At 41.2% G+C, this 22127-nt stretch overlaps 1 protein-coding gene across 1 annotated transcript in view; it reads left to right on the forward strand.

Moving 5' to 3' along the window:
• VPS4B (vacuolar protein sorting 4 homolog B) overlaps window positions 1–2574 on the forward strand; it is a 28945-nt gene extending 26371 nt beyond the window's left edge. Inside the window, exon 11 of the mRNA XM_064578764.1 lies at window positions 1095–2574. Within this exon, the coding sequence (XP_064434834.1) occupies window positions 1095–1196 (102 nt within the window). The 3' untranslated portion in view covers window positions 1197–2574. The remainder of the gene's footprint in view (window positions 1–1094) is intronic.
• The last annotated feature ends 19553 nt before the right edge of the window (window positions 2575–22127 follow it).

Below are 22127 nucleotides of genomic sequence, written 5' to 3' on the forward strand. Positions count from 1 at the left end.
AGACCTATAGACGTACACATACCTCTATAAGTACATAGTATGTATATAGATATATTTACGTGTTAATTATGCTTCTCTGAGAAGTTATTCAAAAGCCCTTTTTTGTTTCAGTCCTTGCTATGTTATTTTTTTTTTAAGATTTACTTATTTATTTTAAAGAGAAGCGTGAGTGTGGGTGGGGATTGGGGGAGAGGGAGAGAGAGAATCTCAAGCAGACTCCCTGCTAAGTATGGAACCCATCATGGGGGTCCCTGAGATCATGACCTGAGCCGAAATCAAGAGTCGGATGCTCAACCAACTGAGCCACTCAGGTGCCCCACTATGTTATTTTTTATAAAGATTTTGTTCTTTAACCATATTTCATACTGTTTTATAAGAGACATAGCCCAGAAGTTAATCTTTTAATGAATCCCTGATGTTAGCCTATTTTCTTCCCATTTTGATCATAATTTTAATTAATAGTTAAAAATTCTGGGGGTGCCTGGGTGTCTTGGTCAGTTAAGTGTCTGCCTTTGGCTCAGGTCATGATCTTGGGCTCCCTGCTTCGCAGGGAGTCTGCTTCTCCCTCTCCCTCTACCCTCCCTCCCACTGGTACTCTCTTGTCCCTCTCTTTCTCTCTCAAATAAATAAATAAAATATTTTTTTAAAAATTCTGATTAGTTGGTTTTAATTAAATGGTGTGTTTCACATAAGTATAAGTGAATAACTTCTGTAAGTGAATGACTAAATTCATTTTGAACTGCACTTGGTGAACTCTCTTGTTTTAAGAAAAAAACAAGTAAGACCAGAAAAGAGATCAGGGACATATTTTGGAAGGCCTTGATCTTCAAGCGAAAAGGATTATACTCCTGATAGGTAATGGGAGCCATCAAAAGTTGTGGTCAGGACTAGGCAAGCAGCTTAAAGTTACTGTGCAAAGGAAGAGCAGGATCAAAGATGTCCTTTAGAAGGAATAAGAGTTTATTGTTAGTAACTTACGGCACACTGCAAATACTTAGATTTAACCTCAGGTGGAAAGTTAGTTAATAATAATACAATGATTTTTATTTGATTAAATCTATTACTAATACTCCTCCCTTCTTTTTCCCTGACAGTCGGATATGTTACGGTCACTATCTAACACAAAACCCACAGTCAATGAACATGACTTGTTGAAATTAAAGAAGTTTACAGAAGATTTTGGCCAAGAAGGCTAAACCAAAGACAACGAGGAAGACATTACCATGTGTGTTCTTTATTTCGTAGGTACTTTTGCCTTTCTTGAATGGCATTCAGATTATTTCCAGTAAAACTCTTTTACCACAGGGAAATACAGATCTCACTCCAGAGTTCCTTTAATTTTATATGTATTTTTGCTCCATTACCAGTTAAATGCTCCTGTTAACAAAAATTATAAAATAATGGATAATAAGGAAACGAGTGATACATGAATGGCAAAAAATAGGAATTACCCAGTTAAGAGGAGGACTAACATTGATTGAGATACCAATATTTGGAATTGATGGTATTTGCAAAGAGCATTTCTTTTTTTCTTTTTCTTTTTTTTTCTTTTTTACCAAAATGAAATAGGGCTTATTTTATATTTTGAAAAACAATTCTTAAGCATAATTCTCATCAATGTAAAATTTATTTACTTAATTAAAAAATTTTAAATAATAGAATATTCTCAGGAATGGGCAATAAAACAGCAAAGAAGCACTGTGATTGGGCTTGAAAGATTCTGAATTGTGTTCTAGCCAAGTCTCATTGATTTTTGATAGGCTAACATTTTTCTTTGTGTAGATTTCAATAATTTCTTTAAAAGCAACAAGCTTCTATAATTAAATAATACCTTTCACTGTGCAGTCTCAAAAGAAAGACTTTCTAAATTGGTATTGTCTTCATCTTGAAGAAGAAAATTGTCTATTTCAGTATCTTTTTGTAGGAAGATTGACCAAAACAGATGGCAAATAAATACATACTTTTTAAATAATTGTCATGAAATACTATAAGGGAACTTTTGCTAAAAGGAATGGCCTCCCTTTGAATTATGGGAAGTTTGTGGGTGTGTGTGTGTACATATATATATAGAGATATAATTTTTTTTTTTTTAATATAGGCTACCAAGGGTCTTGTCTTTTACCTTTTAAGTCCAGGGAACAGTTTGTCCTTGCCACATATATGTTATCAAGTGTAATGCTTGTGAAGCTTTAGAAATGAGCTAATGTCTCATTAAATAATAAAATACAAACATGATTATGTTATTTTAATATCTCCAAATAAATCTGAAGGTGTATCTTACACACTTTAGCATCAACACTAAGTTGTGCCTTGTGCATTTGCATTGGCTATATATGCAAAAGGATGATTAAATTAGCTGGAATGAGGTTGGTTCCTTAATTACTATAAAGTTCTACCATGCAAATACTATAGAATAACTTGCATTTTAAAGTATATTTGCACATTTTATGTATAATGCTCTATCGTTGCCTTTGGGTTTTCTGTACAGATTGTTTTTGTTGATACTAAATGGAAATCATAGGCCTGAAATACGCTGTTCTTATGTGAAGTAAATTGATATAACCTACTATTGGCTATATTCTGTGTATGCTTCTTTATTTTGGGATCTTTTGTATAGGAGAGAATATTATCTAAATTGATTAGATCAAAGATATCATTAGAAATTATTGAGAATGTATACATGAAAAATTCTGTTTTTTAACTTTAATGTGAGGGTTGGGAGTTAACTTGGCAGACTAACAGTTCTTTGTGGCTGCCTTATAAAATAATTTATATTCTTTATCAGCCTCAGAATTATACAGTATTGCTATTATATCATTAGGCGAATTCACATAATTATATAATAGTTGAAATTCAGAATTTGTTTTGAGGAGGTATTTTACTTAATTTGACAAAATACATGACCCAATAGTAAGTAGAGTGTTGATGATAAATGCATACTTTATCACACTTAATTCTTACATGTGCTTAGAGAAGTGTATCTCAGTATCCATATCACTTCCAGCCATGGCTCTATTTTCTGTATTACATCTACATTTTTTACATTTCTGATTCTAATCCTATTTTTGGAATCAAATAATTTTAGACTTATTCTGAAATGGTAGTATATAGGCCATATCCCATGAGTTCTTTAGGGACAGATAAGTACTCACAATGTTCAGGCTCTGTCTGAACTTGGACTATTATGAAATTTTGGGTAGATGGTTTCTGAGGCTACTTGGAGTACCTCTGTGAGCTGTACCCTAGATGTTGAAGAACACTTTTTTTTCCTCAGCCCGGAAGCCATAGGAGTCTTAATAAAAAGAATTTCAATAGAAAATTAACTTTTGAGTTTCTTGATAGCATGCAGAAAAACAGAATGAGTATATATATTTGATTATTAATGTGCAGGACCATCGGCCACTTGGCCCTGGCACTGGTAAGGAGTGGAGGCGCACCTCTGTAACGCCGTAGCCGCGGATGTTGCTTGAGGCTGTTGCAGATGGAACAGCAGCGAGTGCCCAGCACAGACACCGGTTTCACCTCACCTTTGTGAGCTCTCCTGGGTGTCGTGTGCTCTCCTGCCTCCATACCTTCCTTTACTGCCTTCTGTTACTGTACTACACTGTCCTTTCTTCTCTGCTCCTCCAAATCCCATTACTTCCACTAAGACCTAGCTCATGGCCTGTATCGTCTCTGCCAGGAAGAATTCCTAAACTACCCCCAGTCCTACCTTTGGCCTCCTGGATTCTCTGTGAGGCTTTTTATAAAATAGATCATTTGAAGCGACTTTGTTCTTGCTGGTCTAGTGAAATGATCAATTTCAGTCTTGGTTCCTGGGGACTAAAATCAGAGGTAGGCCAGGACTGGCTCCTGTTGGCTTAGGAGAACCAGTGCCCATCTCTTCGTGCCTGTGAGTTCCGTGAGCTCGTTTTGGCAGCTTGAAATCTGCTACGGTGGGAGGATTCGTGCCACAGAAATCAAATTGCAGTTAGCGTGGTGCCACACAAAACCGAGTCTGTCTGTAATTGAAAAATTAATATTATTTATTGCATTTACAGAAATTACATTTTTAGAGTCATAAAAAGCATTTGATAAAATCCAGTACCTATTTATGATTTTTTTTTAAAAAACTTTATAAACTAGGAATAGAAGGGAGCTTCTTAATAAAGGACATCTGCCAAAAAAAAAGAAAAAGAAAAAGCAGCACTGTAGCAGGCATCATACTTCATTGTGAATTACGGAAAACTTGACTCCCCGGCTATCACTACTTCTCTTCAACCTTGGACAGGAAATTCTAAGTTTAGGGATTAAAAAGGAAGAAACAAAATTGTTATTCTCAGATAACATTGTATATGTAGGAAATCCAAATTAATATAAACAACTTAGAACTTGATTTAATGATTACAGGACGCAAAGTTAATAAAATCATGGTGGTTATCTGAGCAACAATTAGGAATTGAAATTACAAAAACAATACCAATTATAATAGTATCAGCATCAGATACCTCAAAATAAGTCTGAAATATATGCAGACCTTCACATAAAAAACTAGGATACATTACAAACAAAGGAAAACCCGACTAAGTAGGGAGATGTTCATGAGTCAGAAGACTGTTAGCAAAGTATCCATTCTAACTGAGTTGATTCTAGACTTAATGTAATCTCAAATCTGAATCTGGGTGATATGTAGGTCACTCTGTACATCTATGTATGTATTCTATATCTCCAAAAACAAAAATAGATGCTTAATTTATTGATTAAAAAGAAAAAATATTTTATAGTTTGAATCCATTTTTATAATAGTGTATTTCTCCTAGCTGTATGTTTTTTGTCCATTTATCTATATAATCATTCACCCAGATATCTGTACATATACATAGAAACAAATTATTTTCACCTTATGTTCATTTTATTATTTGTGGGTAGTGAGGTTTTGGTTGTTTTTTTTTTTTTAATTTTCTCTACCTCTTTTATCTTCAGGTAGATTTTCAGATGTCACCTTTTCAGTGAGACATTCCCTGGTCATCCTATTTAAAATTGCAATCCCTCCTGATGCTCCTTATACCCATTCCCTGCTTTGTTTTCTTCTGTAGCACTTATCATGTAACCTGCTGTATAGTTTACTATTTTTCTTATTTGTAATTTTTCCTACTAACATGTATGTTCTGTGAGAACTGGGATTTTCTTGTCTGTCTTTTTTTTCTCTCTCTCTCTGCTGTATCTCAGTATCTGGAACAGTGCCTGGTGCCTGATGATGCTCAATAAATATTTATTGAGTGAATGGAATCTTTGTATGTTTTTCTCAGTTTGAATACTTTACAATAAGCATGTATTATTTTTGCCCCTCTCCTACGTTTTTACTTAAAAAAAAAAGAAAATTAGGAATGAAAACAAATACATCAAGAAATTAACGTTGGCTAAATCTGGGTGGTAGCAGTATGGATGCTTGTTAATTTTTCCTTTGTTTTCATCTTTAAATATTTTAATTTCCCAAAATAAGCAAAAGTTTTTAGGGAAGAATTACAGTCGGGCTGAGAGCTGATCACAGGAATTTGTCTCCCTCTTTTGGTGCCCTATAAAATAACAGAACAGCTTTTAAGAAGAGAGTGAAAAAATAGGACAGCATAGATAATTCTTCAAACAAATGGACTTTGGAAGAGTGCTATTCATCCAGACTGCCTTCCTGATTTGGGGAATGCCCCTAGCCTCCCACTACAGAACCAAAGTGGGGACATCCTGTTTCTTCAGCACGAGGCAGCCATCACAGGGACACCTGACTAGCTGTGGTTAATCAGGTGCTGCGATCCAGGTCCGTCTATCTTGAGCACCACAAAGATGTCAGGACATTAAAAACAGGGTCATAGCAGCATCAATAGCATCTGACCCGATGGGAATCTGGTAGCTTGTGGCGGGACAGCTAATTACATTATGGGCTGTGATCCCATGGGATGAAGTGCCCAGCGAGGACAAGACATTGGGGAACTCCTTCGTAGCTGCTGTAGAACAAAATGAAGGCATGAGAACTTCAAGGACTGCTAGTTGAGGTCAGGGCAGGAAGAGAAACCCAGGGATCTTCTATGACTATAAACATTTCTTGCATTCACAGTACTAAAATAGCCAAGTGAAACTTAATACATGATTGTGCAGTTACCAAGTGTTATCAGTTGAATCCAGATTCAATTTTGTGGGGGTTTTTTTGTTTTTTTACTGTGAAGGTAAGGAAGTTTGGGAGGCAAAGAGCAGGGTGCATAGTATTGGGATGTGTATATTTATGAGGATTTGAAGGATTCTGAGTCTCAGGACATAACCTGGAGCACTGTGGATGGGAATGGAGTATTTTGGTGATCAGTCAAGAAAAGGAGAGCCTAGTTTCAGAAATGATCAAATCTTATTGATGTGGGTTCAGTCAACAGAGACTCTGAATTTAGTACTTTGAGCTACTGGGAGTGGTTTTAATTGTTCGGCTGGTTGAAGAAACAATTTGACAATCGACCCAACTCGGAACTCTCTTAATGTATAATGTAAAAGGAAGAACCCAGTATCTTTAGGAAATAGAAATGCTGGAGTGGATTCACCTTGTAAGAACCTTCACAAGGCGGGCGCCTGGGTGGCTCAGTTGGTTAAGCGACTGCCTTCGGCTCAGGTCATGATCCCAGGGTCCTGGGATCGAGTCCCGCATCGGGCTCTCTGCTCCTTGGGAGCCTGCTTCTCCCTCTGCCTCTCTCTCTCTGTCTCTCATGAATAAATAAATAAAATCTTAAAAAAAAAAAAAAAACTTCACAAGGCTTCACTGTTCCCAGAGAAGATCCATAACCCAGTCCCTTAACCGAGCCTTTGAGAGGTGAAAGAAATGCATTCCCAGTTATTTTACTGGCTCTTTGATTTCATCGGAGCTGGAAAGATCCTTTGGTTGCAGAAGTCAAGTAATGTCAATTAACCATTACAATCCAAGTGGACTTGGTCAGCACATGAGGTAATAGAGCTGGCATGACAGAATGATCTTCACCTCAGAGATCATAAGCAATAATTCAGTGATGCTGGGGTCCTTGGGACCAAAGTAAATGAAGTAAATGCTACTTCATTAGTATAACCAAAAAACTCCGCAAGTCTGGCCTCCAACAAGAGGCCTGACCATCATGGCTTAAAGCACTATTTTTCTCCCTTGATTTCTGTGGATCAGGAGCTCACGGGGTCTAGCTAGGAGCCATGTGCACAGTTGCGATCGGAGAGGGGCTGGGGCTGGGGCTGGAATAGCAGAGCGCTGAAACGGCCGGGGGCAGCGGGACAGCTCCATGAAGTCTCAGGGCCTCTCCAAGCAGTGTCTGCATGGGCTGGTGGGGGCTTCCACGCAGCATGCAGCCCTGGATACTTCAAGATCCAAGTATCCCAGAGAGGTAGAAACTATATTCCCTTTAGTGGTGGTCTCAGAAGTCGCAGTGCGTCACCTCTGCCATACTCTACTGGTTGAAATAGTCACAAAAGCCCTCCAGTTTCAAGGGGAGAGGATATAGATCCCACCTGTCACTGGGAGACAAGGGAACACTGTGAAAAAGGCATTTGAGTTGAAAGATATCGTGGCCGTTTTTCAAAAAAGATCTACAAGAACCAAACCTAATTACCCCTGGTGGAGCTGAGAGTTTGAGGGTCAGGAACTGCTGATTTATATAACCGGCCCACTCTACTGTTTGTTTTTATAACCATGGACAGTTACTCTTTTGATTAAAAAATGAAATGAAAAAACATCAAAATCACCAAAAGACAAAGCAATTGCATGGTTAAAAAAATTATCAGATAGAAACCATGTAAGATAATATGCATGAAGAAAAAAAGTAGGGGTATGACAGAAGTCTCGTTTCGCTTAGAATTTATACATACTTGGCTTCGCCTCTAATGTGCTTGCCCTCAAGAAACATAGTTCAGCTAAACAGACAAATGAATCAGCAATTAGAGCACAACGCTTTTGAGTTCAGTGACAGATATGCGTGGGGGACCATGCAACTATGGAGGACGAGCATTGAAAGAAGACTAGAAGTAGAGGGGCAGAGAACCTTATTTGCCGTCCTTGGGGGGTGAATATTCAACTTTTTATTCTGAAACAAATAATGGGAAAGATTAAGCATTCATTTCACCCTTCATTCTTAGGAGGAAGAGTAATTTATACCAAGTTGAGAGAAAGCTAGTGCTTTTCCTCTCTCCTTCTTCCTCTCTCCCCTTTCTTCCCTCCCTCTCTCTCTGCTGTAGAGAGAACAGCAGAATGTAACCAATTTTCATTGGCAACCCCAATGAAATAATTGACCCAGGCAAATATCAATGGATGCTAAAACTATCGCATGAAACACAGAATATTTACCCAGCATTTGTTTCCTATGTTTCCTGAATGACAAACCACTCAAGATCAATGTCAGCTTAAAATACCATTTATTTTTTTTCTCATGACTGCAAATTAGTCAGAGCTCCATGGAAAGGGCTTGCCTCTGCTTCACGTGGTTTTGGCTCGGGCGGCTTGACCTGGGCTGAAGAATTCAAGATGGCTTCACTCCTATCTCCAGTGCCTCCAGCTGGGCTGGGGGGACCTCTCTCCTCTTTGTGGTCTCTTATCGTTCCGTAGTCCAGCCTGAGTTTCTTTACTTGGCAGCTTGAACCCAAGAGGGCAAAAAGAGAAGCTACAAGGCCTCTTAAGGCCTAGGGCCCAAAATAAGGATATACACCACCCTATAATTAGTTAAACTGACTTACAAGGCCAGTCCAGATTCAAGGGATGAAAAAGATTTCTACCTCTTTTTTTTTTTTAAGATTTTGTTTATTTATTTGACACAGCACAAGCAGGGGGAAGGGCAGAAGAAGAGGGAGAAGCAGGCTCCCCACTGAGAAGGAAGCCCGACGCGGGGCTCGATCCCAGGACCCTGGGATCATGACCTGAGCCGAAGGCAGATGCCTAATGACTGAGCCACTCAGGCGCCCTGGATTTCTACCTCTTGATGGGAGGAGCAGAACATGCTAACAGAAATAGGAGGAATTATTGGTGACAGTCTGCCAACATTTCATGGTGTCCCTCCCAGATGACCTGCTGATTACAGAGGGGAATGTGGCCTTTACAATGGAGAGGTATGCTTGTCACCACCTTACCCAAGAAGTCCAATTAAATTGAGTATCACTTGTAGCAGACAAACTGACATGAGCTGCTGGGTAGGATGAAGGCGTATGAAGTGTTCCTACCAAAAATGTGTGATCTGAATCTAATCAAGCCATAGACCTAACTGCTGGGTTCCAGAAAATTCAAGGGACAGAGAAATAACATCAGGAAGAACCAATCAGGCAAAGAGAATATAGGGCACCCACCAGACAACTGGCCTGGTCTCCAACAAGTGGATACCATTAAACAAAATAAAAGGTTGGGGAACTCTTCTAGATTAAAAGAAACTGAAGACATATAACCCAATAACCCAATGTAATATGTGAAGCTTGACTGGAACCTGGTTTGGGGGGGGGGGGCAGAAAACAGCTGTAAAAACCAACTAAGAGGTAACTGAAAAAATACAAATATGGACTAGATATCAGATATTATGGCATTGTTATTATATTGGGTGGGATAATTGTATTGTGGTTATATTGGTGTATATTGCACCGTTATTTTTGGATGACATGTCCCGAAACATACACATATAAGGATGAGAGATGAAAAGTCCCTGAAGTCTACAACTTACTTTGAAGTCATATAGAGCAAATGTGACTAATAAATAAGACTGAAGGATTAAAGATCATTTCTGAAGGAGGTGAAGCTTGGGGCCAGTTTGAAAAACACATAGCGGTAGAATCCATCACTGACTATTTCCCAAGCACTAACACAGACCCACAAGTAGTCTATGGACAAGATCATGGAACTGCCTTTGTTATATACAACTGAACACTATTCCAGCCGTCATGGCAAGACATTTGGATGTAGGCAATCCTTGATATGGGAAGAGTTGTGTCTTGGAAAGTTGCCAGAACTCCAAGACTTCTATCCTGTTTTCCCAAAGACTTCTAAAAAAATTGTCAATGGATTCTTAACAGAATTATTTATGGCCTAAGACATCACACAGTGCAATAGTAAAAGGCTTCTGTATTCTTCATTGCAACATATAATGGTCTTAGGCCATAAAGAACTCCTTTAAAAATCCACTGACAATTTTAGAGAAACCTTTGAAAATTCCGTATTAAAGAAAAAGGGATTACATGGAAAAGTATCAGCATGCAACAGAGCTCTGGATTATTAAACAAAAACATTGGGGCGCCTGGGTGGCTCAGTCGGTTGGGCGACCGCCTTCGGCTCGGGTCATGATCCTGGAGTCCCGGGATCGAGTCCCGCATCGGGCTCCCTGCTCGGCGGGGAGTCTGCTTCTCCCTCTGACCCTCCCCCCTCTCATGTGCTCTCTCTCATTCTCTCTCTCTCAAATTAATAAATAAAATATTTTAAAATAAAACAAAAAAACCCCAAAAAACCCGAAAACATTAAAACTGAAAATGGAAGAAATTGGTAGCAGCCGCATGAGAGTAGATAGGGTGGTGTAAAAATGGTTAACAGGTGTACAGAGCCCAGCACTGGCCAATCAGAACAGCAGGCTGCTATCAGCCGCCGCTTCTCTCCAAGGGGATAGTACACACACACACACACACACACACACACGCTCGCACACATGCGAGCACCATCTTTCCTCTGAGAACATTAGTTCTCACAGATTCCTTCTGCTCCAGGTTTGACTGCAAAGTAAGGGAAAACCTTTGACATCTTTCTATTACTTTAGGGGATGTTGAAAATCTGGGCGCTCATGCCGGCCAAGTCTAAATTTTGGTTCACACATTCCAATAGGCAAATAATAATACCATCTTTCTACATCATCATTAAATCAAATCTAAATCTGCTGTTAATTTTCTATCACGCCTCTTCCCCAAAGGATTGCAGGAAGGGCCAAGAGGCTTCTCTGGTGCTCAGACAGGAGATAAACGTCTAGTGTACCAAGTAAGTCTATTGCTGGCATTCTTACTGCTTACGTCCAGGGGTGTTCCTCAGCAATCCCCTTCCGTGCCAGGGACACAATAGAAGAATCTTTGCAGAAGGCTGGAAGCCTCAGTGCCATCCTATCTAAGGCTTGGCCACTGGTGTGTGTGGGTGGTTCCAACCCTCAGACCTTGCGAGGTGAGAGATTTTCTATTTTTAAGTGTCCAATTCAGCAGCATTAAGTACATTCACACAGTTGTGCGACCATCACCACCACCCATTTCCAGAATTTTCATCAACCTGAACAGAAACTCTCTATTAAGTAATAACTTCCCCACCTCCCCCAGCCCCTATTCTACTTTCCTCCTCTATGAATTTGCCTATTTTATTTTATTTATTTATTTTTAAAGATTTTATTTATTTATTTGAGAGAGAGAGAGAGCACATGAGAGGGGGGAGGGTCAGAAGGAGAACCAGACTCCCTGCTGAGCAGGGAGCCCGATGCGGGACTCGATCCTGGGACTCCGGGATCATGACCTGAGCCGAAGGCAGTCGCCCGACCAACTGAGCCACCCAGGCGCCCATGAATTTGCCTATTTTAACTACCTCATATAAATGGACTCATACACCATGTGTCCTTTTGTATGTGGCTTATTTCACTTGGCCCAGTATCTTCAAGGCCCATCCATGCTGTCGCATGTTATCAGAACTTCATTTGTTCAAGTTGAATAATATGCCATTGTATGTACATATATGCCACATTTTGTTTATCCATTTATCTGCTGATGAACATTTGTGTTGTTTCCACCTTTGGCTATTGTGAGTAATGCTGCTAAGGACATGGGTATTCAAGGATCTGTTTGACTCCCTTTTGGGTATATACCTAGGCATGGAACTGCTAGGTATATAGAATCATCATATGGTGAATCATCATGTGGTCATTCCAAGTGTAACTTTTTGAGAAACCGGTGATGGCACCATTTTGCATTCCCACCACCCATACATGAGGGTTCCAGTTTCGCCACGTCTTTACCAACACTTGTTATTGTCCATTTTTGTTTTGTTTCAATTTTTTTTAATAGTCATCCGAATGGATGGGAAGTGTATTTGTTATTTTTCAAATCAGAAAAAAAAATGTTGTCATCAACAATTTCTAAGGACAAAGAATGAGATGATTTGGGATGATGACTGCGGGTGTGTAACCCCATCAAAAACCTCTGCTACTCATCAGTCAGTCATGTTAAGATGATCTTTACAACAATTTTGATATTTTTTCACCATGGATGTTTTTTGCATTAATTTTTTGACAATTGTCTTAAAACATCATTTATGTTGATGACTGATTATTTTGAAATCCCACCAAACTTTATTCCTGAGTCAAGTGCCTCAGTTGCTTCCCCCTTCTCTTGTCCTGCCACGTTTGTAGACTGGAAGTATGGTTGGAGTTACCAGAAGTAATATCAAATTTAGTTGGCTGGGACTTTTCTTTGCTAAACCTTTCAAATGAACAGTCACACATATTTTACACTACAGCTTTTGAGAAAAGAGCTCCTACTCATGTGCAGAAAAGCACCATTTAGTACTATATGTAGCAACAAGAGTATCATTGGGGGAATTTCCTAAGTAACTCTTACACCGAATGTAAGCTTTTTTGTAGTTGGGTCTAAATTCTAACCAGGTTTATTTAACCTTTTGGATAATTCAAATGCTAGAATTTGAGGAAAGTACAAATTACATTTTCTAATACCTAAGAAGGGAAGTTGCCAGGATAAGGGTTGGGTGTTATGTGTTGTTACAAGCTGAGTTCTCCAGAAGCCAACAAGAGGAGTTTGGGGGGCAAGATGTTTACTACAGATCATCCCCTGTGAACAGTAGGGGGTGGAAGCAGAACTAGGCAAAAAAGAAGTCAAAATCTACAACTGGAGTAGGGCTCAGCGTGGATGGTTCATCTCTGCTGGTGAGGTGTCAACATTTCAAATGACATTTCAAAATGGCTCACGCACTCAGCTGGCAAGCTGGTGTTAACGATTGGCTGGGAACTCAACCGTGACTGCGCACTGGAGGCCTCGGTTCTTCACAAGGACATCTCCAGAGACTGCTTGAGCTTCCTCAGAAGATCATGGATGAGTTCTCAGGTTTAATGTTCCAAGAAAACCAGGGAGAAGCTACATGGCCTCTTGGGATCTACTGTTGTAAGTCCTGCAGTGTCATTTCTGCCACAGTGGATTGGTCAAAGCAGTCCGAAGGCCAACCCGGTTTCAAGGGGAGGGGACATAGATCCCACCACTCAATGGAATGAGTGTCACATTATAAAAGAGCGCATGGGGGCACCCAGGTGGTCCAATCAGTTAAGCGTCTGCCTTCAGCTCTGGTCATGATCCCAGGATCCTGGGATCGAGTCCCTTGACAGGCTCTCTGCTCAGCAGGGAGCCTGCTTCTCCCTCTGCCCTCTGCCTGCCACTCCGTCTCCTTGTGCGCGCACTCTCTCTCTGTCAAATAAATAAATAAATAAACTCTTCTTAAAAAAAATAAAATAAAAGAGCGTGTGGGATTGGAGATGTTGTGGCAGCCATCTTTGGAAAATAGAGTTCACTACAAAAATAATTCTCCAGATGAACCACTTTTATGCCTACTTTTAACAAAGAGCCTAACAGTTTCGTCATTCTTTTTCTCTGTATTATGACTATATTTATTATTCTTAAGTCTGTGGACTCTCACAGTCAATCATTAAAGCTTGCATTTTGCACGTGTTTGCTATGGTTAGGTGTCTTTTCATTTTCCTCATTGGTTTGCCACAGAAAGGAAATTAGAAAGGAAACTGGACATTCAACACAGTTTGAGGAGCGCTGCTGAACGCCCTGATCTCAGCCCCGAGCGACAAGGGCAGGGCTGCCTGAGGGGCGCCAACCGGCCCTGCGAGATGCGGAAGGCTTATGACCCGGAAGTAGACCGTGCTGTAGTAGCAGGAGACAAAGTGATCCCCTCATCAGTCAGGAGTGTTAGCTTCCCTCTTCGTTTCTTCAGGTCTGTCATTTAGGAACGTTGGTATTGTTTTGTTTGCCTCCATAATTATACCTCATTTGGCTCCATATCCCTCTACTTCCTTTGATAATGTCTTGCCCCTTTCCCATAAACAACAATAAAATGTACATACTTCCTCTTCCTTCCCAACTCACTTGATTTGAATCAATACTTCTTCATGTTTACCTTCGTGGTGTTAAATGTTTATACTTCTATGACTTGACTTGTCAGCTTGAAATGGTATCTTTGGATTTAAGTTATAAATGACACCATTCATAAAGTCACTCCTCCTTTCTACATCTTCCTTCCCCTCCTAAAATGTGTTTCTTTTATTATTTTTCCATTGTTAAGGTATATACCAATTACATAGTATTCTGATCCCTAGCCCCTACATTTGTTTTAGTCCTTGTTCTACTGTTAAATATATTCATTTCTGAAATTCTCAAAAGGTAGTACCATTCTTTTCCAGTCATCTTTTTTTTAAGATTTTATTTATTTGACAGAGAGAGACACAGCGAGAGAGGGAACACAAGCAGGGGGAGTGGGAGAGGGAGAAGCAGGCTTCCCGCAGAGCAGGGAGCTCAACGCGGGGCTCGATCCCAGGACCCTGGGGTCATGACCTGAGCCGAAGGCAGATGCTTAACAACTGAGCCACCCAGGCGCCCCTCCAGTCATCTTTTAGCTGGCTACATACTGAATGTTTGTGTCCCCCAAAATTCATATGTGAAATCTCAATGTCCAACAGGATGGCATGTGGAGGTGGGCCGTTGACAGGTGAGTTTGGTCTCATGAATTGGATTAGTGCTCTTCTAAAAGAGATCCTAGAGTGCTCCCTTCCCCCTTCTGCCATGTGAGGACACAGTGAACAGATACTGTCTATGAACAAGGAAGTGGGACCTTACCAAACACCGCATCTGCCGGTGCCTTGATTTTGGACTTCCCAGTCCCCAGAACTGCGAGAAATAAACTCTGTTGTTGATAAGCCACCGAGTCTGTGGTATTGTTTTCTAGCAGCCCAAATGGATTAAGAGCCTTAATACTTTCCTCAAGAAACACTCATGGGAAAAACATTTCCTTATTTATTACATGTTCAATGGGTGAAATACAGATTAGCTGGGTACAAAACCTTGGCTCAACATTCTTTCCTTGAGGATCTTAGAGATGTATCTTTGTTCTCATGTGTTGAATGTCACCATGGAGAAATCTGAAACTAGCCTGATCTCTTTTATAAATAAGTGACCTGAATTTTTTTGCCTGACTGACCAAAGTTGTCATTCTTTGAAAATTCAGTGTTTTTTTCTAATGGTTTTATAGTTTTACATTTATGTCCATGATTCCTTCTGCATTAGCCAGGGTTCTCCAGAAACAGAACCAATGGAAGACTGATTGGTTGACTGATTGATTTTAAGGAATTGGCTTACATGATTATGGAGGCTGTCAAGTTCCAAGATGTACAGGTGAGTTGGTAAGCTGCAGGCCTGGAAAGAGCCAAGATTTCAACTCAAGTCCAAAGGCAAGAAAAAAAGCCGATATTCCAGTTCAAAGGCCAGCGGGCAGAAATAATTCTCTGTTACGTGGTGGGGGGCCAGCCTTGGGTTCTGTATAGGCCTTCAAGATTGGATGGGACTCACCCACACTGGGAAGGCCAATCTGCCTTACTCAGTCTACTGATATAAATGTTTATCTCACTATACACACTCTTGCAGAAAAACCCAGAATACTGTTTGACCAAATATCTGGACGCTCCATGGTCTAGTTATATTGATGTATAAAATTAACTATTACGCCATCTGAATTAATTTTTGTGGAAGGTGGAATGCTCAGGTTGAGGTTCATCTTTTTGTCTACAGGTACCCAATTGTCCCAGCACCATTTATTAAAAAGGTTACCTTTCCCTCCATTAAATTTCTTTTTCACCTTTGTAAAAAATCAGTGCGGTGTATTTGTGTGGGTCTGTTTCTGGGTCCCATCGATCTATGTATCTGTCCTTCTGCCAATTTGACACAGCCTTCATTACTGTAGCTATATAATAAGTCTTGAAAATCAAGTAGACTGATTCCTTGAACTCTAGTCTTCTTTTTAAAAAGATTTTTTTTTTTTAAGATTTTATTTATTTATTTATTTACTTACTTGAGAGAGAGAGAGTGCCTGATCACGTGTGATGGTGCGGGAGCAGAGGTAGAGAGATAAGCAGACTTCTTGCTGAGTGTGGAGCCCAACACAGGGCTCGATCCCAGGACCCTGAGACCAGGACCTGAGCCAAAGTCAAGAGTTGGATGGTCAACCAGCTGAGCCACCCAGATGCCCCGCCTATTCTTTTTAAAAAAAAGTTTTAGCTATTCTTGTTTCTTTGCCTTTACATATAAATTTTAGAATACTCTTGCCTATATCTACAAAAAATCTTGCTGGGATTTTGACAGAAGCATATTAAACAGTATATCCAGCTGGGGGAAATGTCAATTGTGATAAAATACACATGACATGAAATTTACTATCTTAATCATTTTTTAAAGTCAACAGCTCAGTAGCATTGAGTATATTCATATTGTTGTGCAAACATCATGACCTTGGCCTCCAGAATTCTTTTCAGCTTGCAAAACTGAATCTCTGTACCCATTAAACAATAACTCTCCATGCTACCTTCCTCCCAGCCTCTGGAAATTGATATTCTACTTTCCTTTTCCCCTTTTTTCTTTCTTTCTTTCTTCTCTCTCTTTCTTTCTTTCTTTTCTCTCTTTCTTTTTTCTTTCTTCCTTCCTTTCTTTCTTTCTTTCTTTCTTTCTTTCTTTCTTTCTTTCTTTCTTTCTTTCTTTCTTTCTTTCTTTCTTTCTTTCTTTCTTTCTTTCTTTCATAATCTCCTCCCCATCAAGCCACCATTTTGCTCTCTGTTCCTATGAGTTTCACTTTTTTTTTCTTAACGATCCCACATATAAGTAAGATTATGCAATATTTGTCTGTATTTCTGTGAAATCTTTCTATAGTCACTTAGCATAATGCCCCCAGGTTCATTCATGTTATCACAAATGGCAGGATTTCCTTGTTTTTAAAGGCCGACTAATATTTCATTGTGTATATTTTTACCACATTGTCTTTACTCATTCATCCACTGATGGACATTTAGATGGTTCTAAAACCTGTAGGTGAAGTTCTAACAGGGACTGCAGTTGGGCTGGGAGGATATGGAGCTGCAGGTGTTGATGGGATTAGGTGAAAGTCTGGATGAAATGTGGGACGTTTGAACAGACTCTATGAGAAGTGCTTGCATCTCCTTTATGTGAATGTCCTATGGGGATGGATTTTGTGTCTGACTGGGGAGAGTTTCCTCTACCTAGTCTTGTAAAATGGAAGGCAGGCAAATCTGTCCTTCAGGCAAGATTGACTGAACCTCCTAAGTGGGAACCAGTAACATTGCCCAAGCCCGCATAGGTTGTTTATTTTAAACAGTATGGGATACCTGGTAGATAAAACATGCTGTAAGACCAGGGTCTAGTTGGTTTATTTGGACTTGGGGGGATGCATATTCCACATCTGGAAATATTACTACTAACACCACTAGAAAGAAGTCCTAGGATCCTTACTCAGACTGAGGCTTATGGCAAAAGTCTGTGAGCACCACCTGTCAATGACTGCTGAGATTTTAAACAGAGGATTTCCATTTCAGAGGCAATTACTAGCTTGCCACTGGACATTAACTGAAACTGCCCGATGACTGAAGGACATAAAATAATCTGGAAACCTGAAATACACATAATGTCTCAGGTGATGTCAAAGAAACACTCTCATGGAAAAAGCAATGTCTAGACAAGTTCCATGATAAAATGGAACTGGTTTTGCAGGAACATGGTACCAGGGGACAAGGGAGGTACAAGCATGTTCACAGCAGGTAGAATTTTTTTCCCCTAGGGCTGACTTTGGAACCACCAGAGAAATTGCTGGACCTGTAGCTACTTGGGCAGTGCCCTAGGAAGAGCTCTCTATGAACCAAAAAAGAGCTGCTTGGTCTACAGATGTCAGTTTCAAGATGATTAGATTGCATGGTGTTTGGAGTCTGCCACTCTGATAGAAGAAGACAAAAACAAATCAGTTCAGTGCGCTGAATTACATGGTGTGATCCTTATGTTTGGGTTTTGAACCAGCTCATGGGCAATGGCTAATGTCCTAGCCATGTGGTTAAGTAGAAGAGCAATGGAAAACTTGCCTCTATTAAAGGGATGCTGTAGGGGGCACTGCCCTATGGAAATCGCTATGGGCATTCAAGGGGTACACTGAAGTAGGGCATGTCACTGTTCATTAGAAGAACCTTCTTTTAGGATTGGGAGGTGATTGGAACCAGCAGGTGGATATCCTTTTGTACATATTTGAGGTGGCCACCTGAGTCCATGACATGAATGGATATGGGGGGCGGGGTGCAGCAATGCAGAGATGGGATGAATCTAGACATTGTCCTCTTGTACCCTCTGGAGCACAAAGTGCCAATAAGAACCTTTTTATGGACCACCAAAAATGACAGAGGCTGCAGATGGCTGTGGGGCAGATTCCCTGGGAGAAAGGCCCAACACAGAGCTGGTGCTTGGACAGATGCTGGTAGCCCTGGAAGGTTACAAATGGGTTTTGACAGGAAGAGACACACTCTGGACTGGGTTTTGCATGCCTAGAGGTAGGTGCAAATGTTCAAAATACTATAAAAGGACTGGACTAGAAGATATTGCACTAATTTGGACCACTAATTCCATTTCTTCAGACCAAGGAACACACTTTACAGCCCACAGTGTCCAACAATGGGCAAAGAGATATCACATCAGATGGATGAATCATGTTTCATATCATCTTGAGTAAAGGTCTAACAGAGAATTGGAACAGGCAATTGAAACATTTGTTGTCTGAAATGGGGGAGGGAGGGGTGACTGGGTGGTGCAGTCGGTAAAGCGTCTGAGTCTTGGTTTCAGCTCAGGTCCTGATCTCAGGATCATGAGGTTGAGCCCCTCGGCAGGCTCCAGACTCAGAGCAAATCTTTGTAAGTTTCTCTCTTCCTATGCCCCTCTCCCCACCCCTGCTCTCTCTCTCTCTGGAATGAATAAATAAATGTTTTTAAAAAATAAAATAAAATAAAATGGGGAGAGAGAGATAAAGGCATAAAGGGCTGACTTCTACGTCTTCATGAGTGTGTTGCTCACTCCGATAGATTTCTCTTTCTGGGGAATCTGGAGAGGGGTGAGGGAGAATGCTGGTATGACTATGCAGTTCTTCCCATGGAGAGAAGACGGGATGACCATACCTTTGGCTTTTTTTCTCCACATTGCCTCAACTCTTTTATTTTTCTCCCTGATGCAGTGAGTCCAAGGACTGGGGCTTCAAATGCAGGTGCTAGAATCAAGGATGCTCCCCAAGCAAGAAACTGTAACTATATTTTTAAACCTTAATAGTAGAATTCCAAGACATCGATGTGGGGGCGGTTATGCTTTCACTCCATCTGATGAAATTGGGATTGACAGAGAATGCAGTTGTGTTGCCTGGCGGTTGAGAAAGCCCACAGGTTGTGTATGTGTGTCACCTTACCCTATATGAATGGGAATGGACCAAGGGGGAGGCTTTTGCTCAACTAGTAGCAGTGCTAGGAATCTGGAACAGCATAGAACTAGGCTGAACCTAGCGTTCCCTCCAACGGGAGAAAGTCTGAGTAAAAATAAGTCACAGAGAGAAGGAGAAATAGTAGTTGAGGGTAAAAGAACAAATAAATGGGCTATGCAACAAGTAAAATCCAGTGTTACATTAACACCTTGAAGGAGGTTCAGAGCAAGAGATGATATTGTTGCCTATGAGAGCTCAGGTATACCAGATGTCTTAGGGGATGGAGAGCACTCCTATTTCTAGAAACTGATAGAGTTGAATGGAAACCTGCAAACCTGAGTGGGATCGCTTTGGGAGACATGTGATGTGATGATGAGCTGGACCAGTTGTTGATGACTGAGTGACATTCCAGTGATATGCCACTATCTTTTGACTCTTATTTTTCAGGTTATATCTACTGCCCATCTTGTGGGATGTGGTGTAACATTGGCTTATCAGTAAGATTGTACTACTGATATTGTTGGTCAAATCTATTGGGAAATTGAGTTAAGAGCCTCCTACTCTACCCTGCCTCCTCCAAATATTAGGGCATATATTTGTTTTGCTGTCGGAGAGCTTTGGATAAAGGCCAGGGAATGGCCTGTGTAGTCAAGAATTTGGGCTTGCCTGAAGAGAAGGTCTAGCCTTTGTCTTTGGCTTCTTGGAGGTAATCTGTGCCATACCTGATAGAAGTGCCTTTGTTTAGATGACGGCAGGCCAATCTGGACTTTGAGGTGGGGCTGATCATGCCAGAAAGACCAACCATGTGATTTAGGTGGAAAGTTGTATCATGCATCATCAGTTGACCTGAAGACTGAGTTCAGCCATATGTGCAGTCAATCATGCCTACATAATGGAAGCTCCGATATACAATCTGGACACCAAATGAGCTTCCCTGGTTTGCAATACTCCATGCTACTATCACACATGCATGCTGGGAGGGTCACATGTCCTGACTCCATGGGAGGCAGCAACCGGAGCTTTGCATGTGGAGGCCTCCATACTTTGCCCTCTGTACTTCTTCCCTTAGCTGACTTTGTCGTGAACCACAACCATGAGAGTAACAGCTCTCTGTGGGGCCTTCCAGAGGATTATCAAAAGTGAAGGTGGTTTGGGAACCCTCAAATTTGTTTTTAATTTTTAATTTTTTTTTCATTTTGGGGGCAACCCCCAAATTTGTAATTGGTGTCAGAAGTCTTGGGGACTGTGCCCTCACACCTTGTCATTTGCCTAACTCTGGGCAATAAATTAAGAAAGAAGAAAAAATTAGATCAATTCCTTTGCCCCTGAGTTCTTTCACATTTCTAAAAACAACAACAGAAAGGAAAAGCAAGTAAGCAAGCAAATCTATGTACCTTATGCAAATCAAAACCACAAGGAAACGTCACACCCCCTAGAAAGGCTATAATTAAAAAGACAGATGATAACAAGTGTTGGTGGGGATTTGGAGAAACAGGAACCCTTATACATTGTGGGTGGGTTTGGAAAATGATGTGGCTGCTTTGGGAAACGTCTGGCAGCTCTGGTTAAACATAGAGTTACCGTAGATGCAGCCATTCTGCTCCTAAAATGAAAGCATATGTCCACACAAAATCTTGTACATGAATGTTCACAGCAGAATTCCTAATAGCCGCCAAATGGAAACAGCCTATAGGTCCATCAGTTGGTGAACTGGTACATGAAATGTGGTATATTCATACAAGGGAATACAAGTTGGTGATACAAAGAATGAAGTACTGTTGTATTGTCCAACATGGGTGAACCTCGAAAACAATATGAAATAAGCCTGACAGAAAGGGCTGCATATTGCAGAATTCCGTTTATATGAAATATCCGGCTTAGGGAAATCTACAGAGACAGAAAGATGGGTGGTAGCCTAGGACTGGCGGCCGGGGGGGAGGGGGGGAGGAGGGTGTTGGGAGGAATCGGGGAGTGGCTGCTGATGCGTGCGAGATATCTTAGGGGTGTGTGTGTAACTAAATGTCCTAAAATTGATTGCGGTGGTGGTCGGAGTCCGTGACTACGCTAAAAACCGTTTATTATGCGCCTTAAATCGGTGAATTGTATGGGATGTGAATCAGAGCTCAACAAAGCTGCTTTCGTTTTGTTTTGCTTTGAACGCAGCCTCGGGAAAGGAGATGAACTCTGAAGCTCAAGGAAATTCGATCAGAGTGGCTTTTTAAACTCCACGGCAAGGCTTTCCCGGTGCTGTGAAACGCGACAGTGGGCTGTGACCAAGTTCTGAGGACGCCGAGAAGGCCCGACATGGAGCCGGGACGTCGGCTTGATCTCAGGGCTCGCACAGTGCGACAGGGGCTGCCGAGCCCCACGCCGCGGCTCCGCGCGCCCGGGATCGCGTCCCCCGGCTCCGGCGGCCGCCCGGCGCGAGGGCGGAACGCGGGCCCGAGCGGCTCCCGGCCCCAGACGCAGCTCTGGGAGGCCCGCAAGCCGGCCTCCGCGGTCCTAAGAAGCACCCCGACCCCACCCCGGAGCGTCGCCCCGGCCCTTCGGGAGGGCGCTCGGGGACACCCCGTCCCCC

Source organism: Mirounga angustirostris, unplaced genomic scaffold, assembly GCF_029215605.1.
Source record: "Mirounga angustirostris isolate CCGP_5_RB_7025 unplaced genomic scaffold, mMirAng1.0.hap1 SCAF_14, whole genome shotgun sequence".
NCBI classification, from domain to species: domain Eukaryota; kingdom Metazoa; phylum Chordata; class Mammalia; order Carnivora; family Phocidae; genus Mirounga; species Mirounga angustirostris.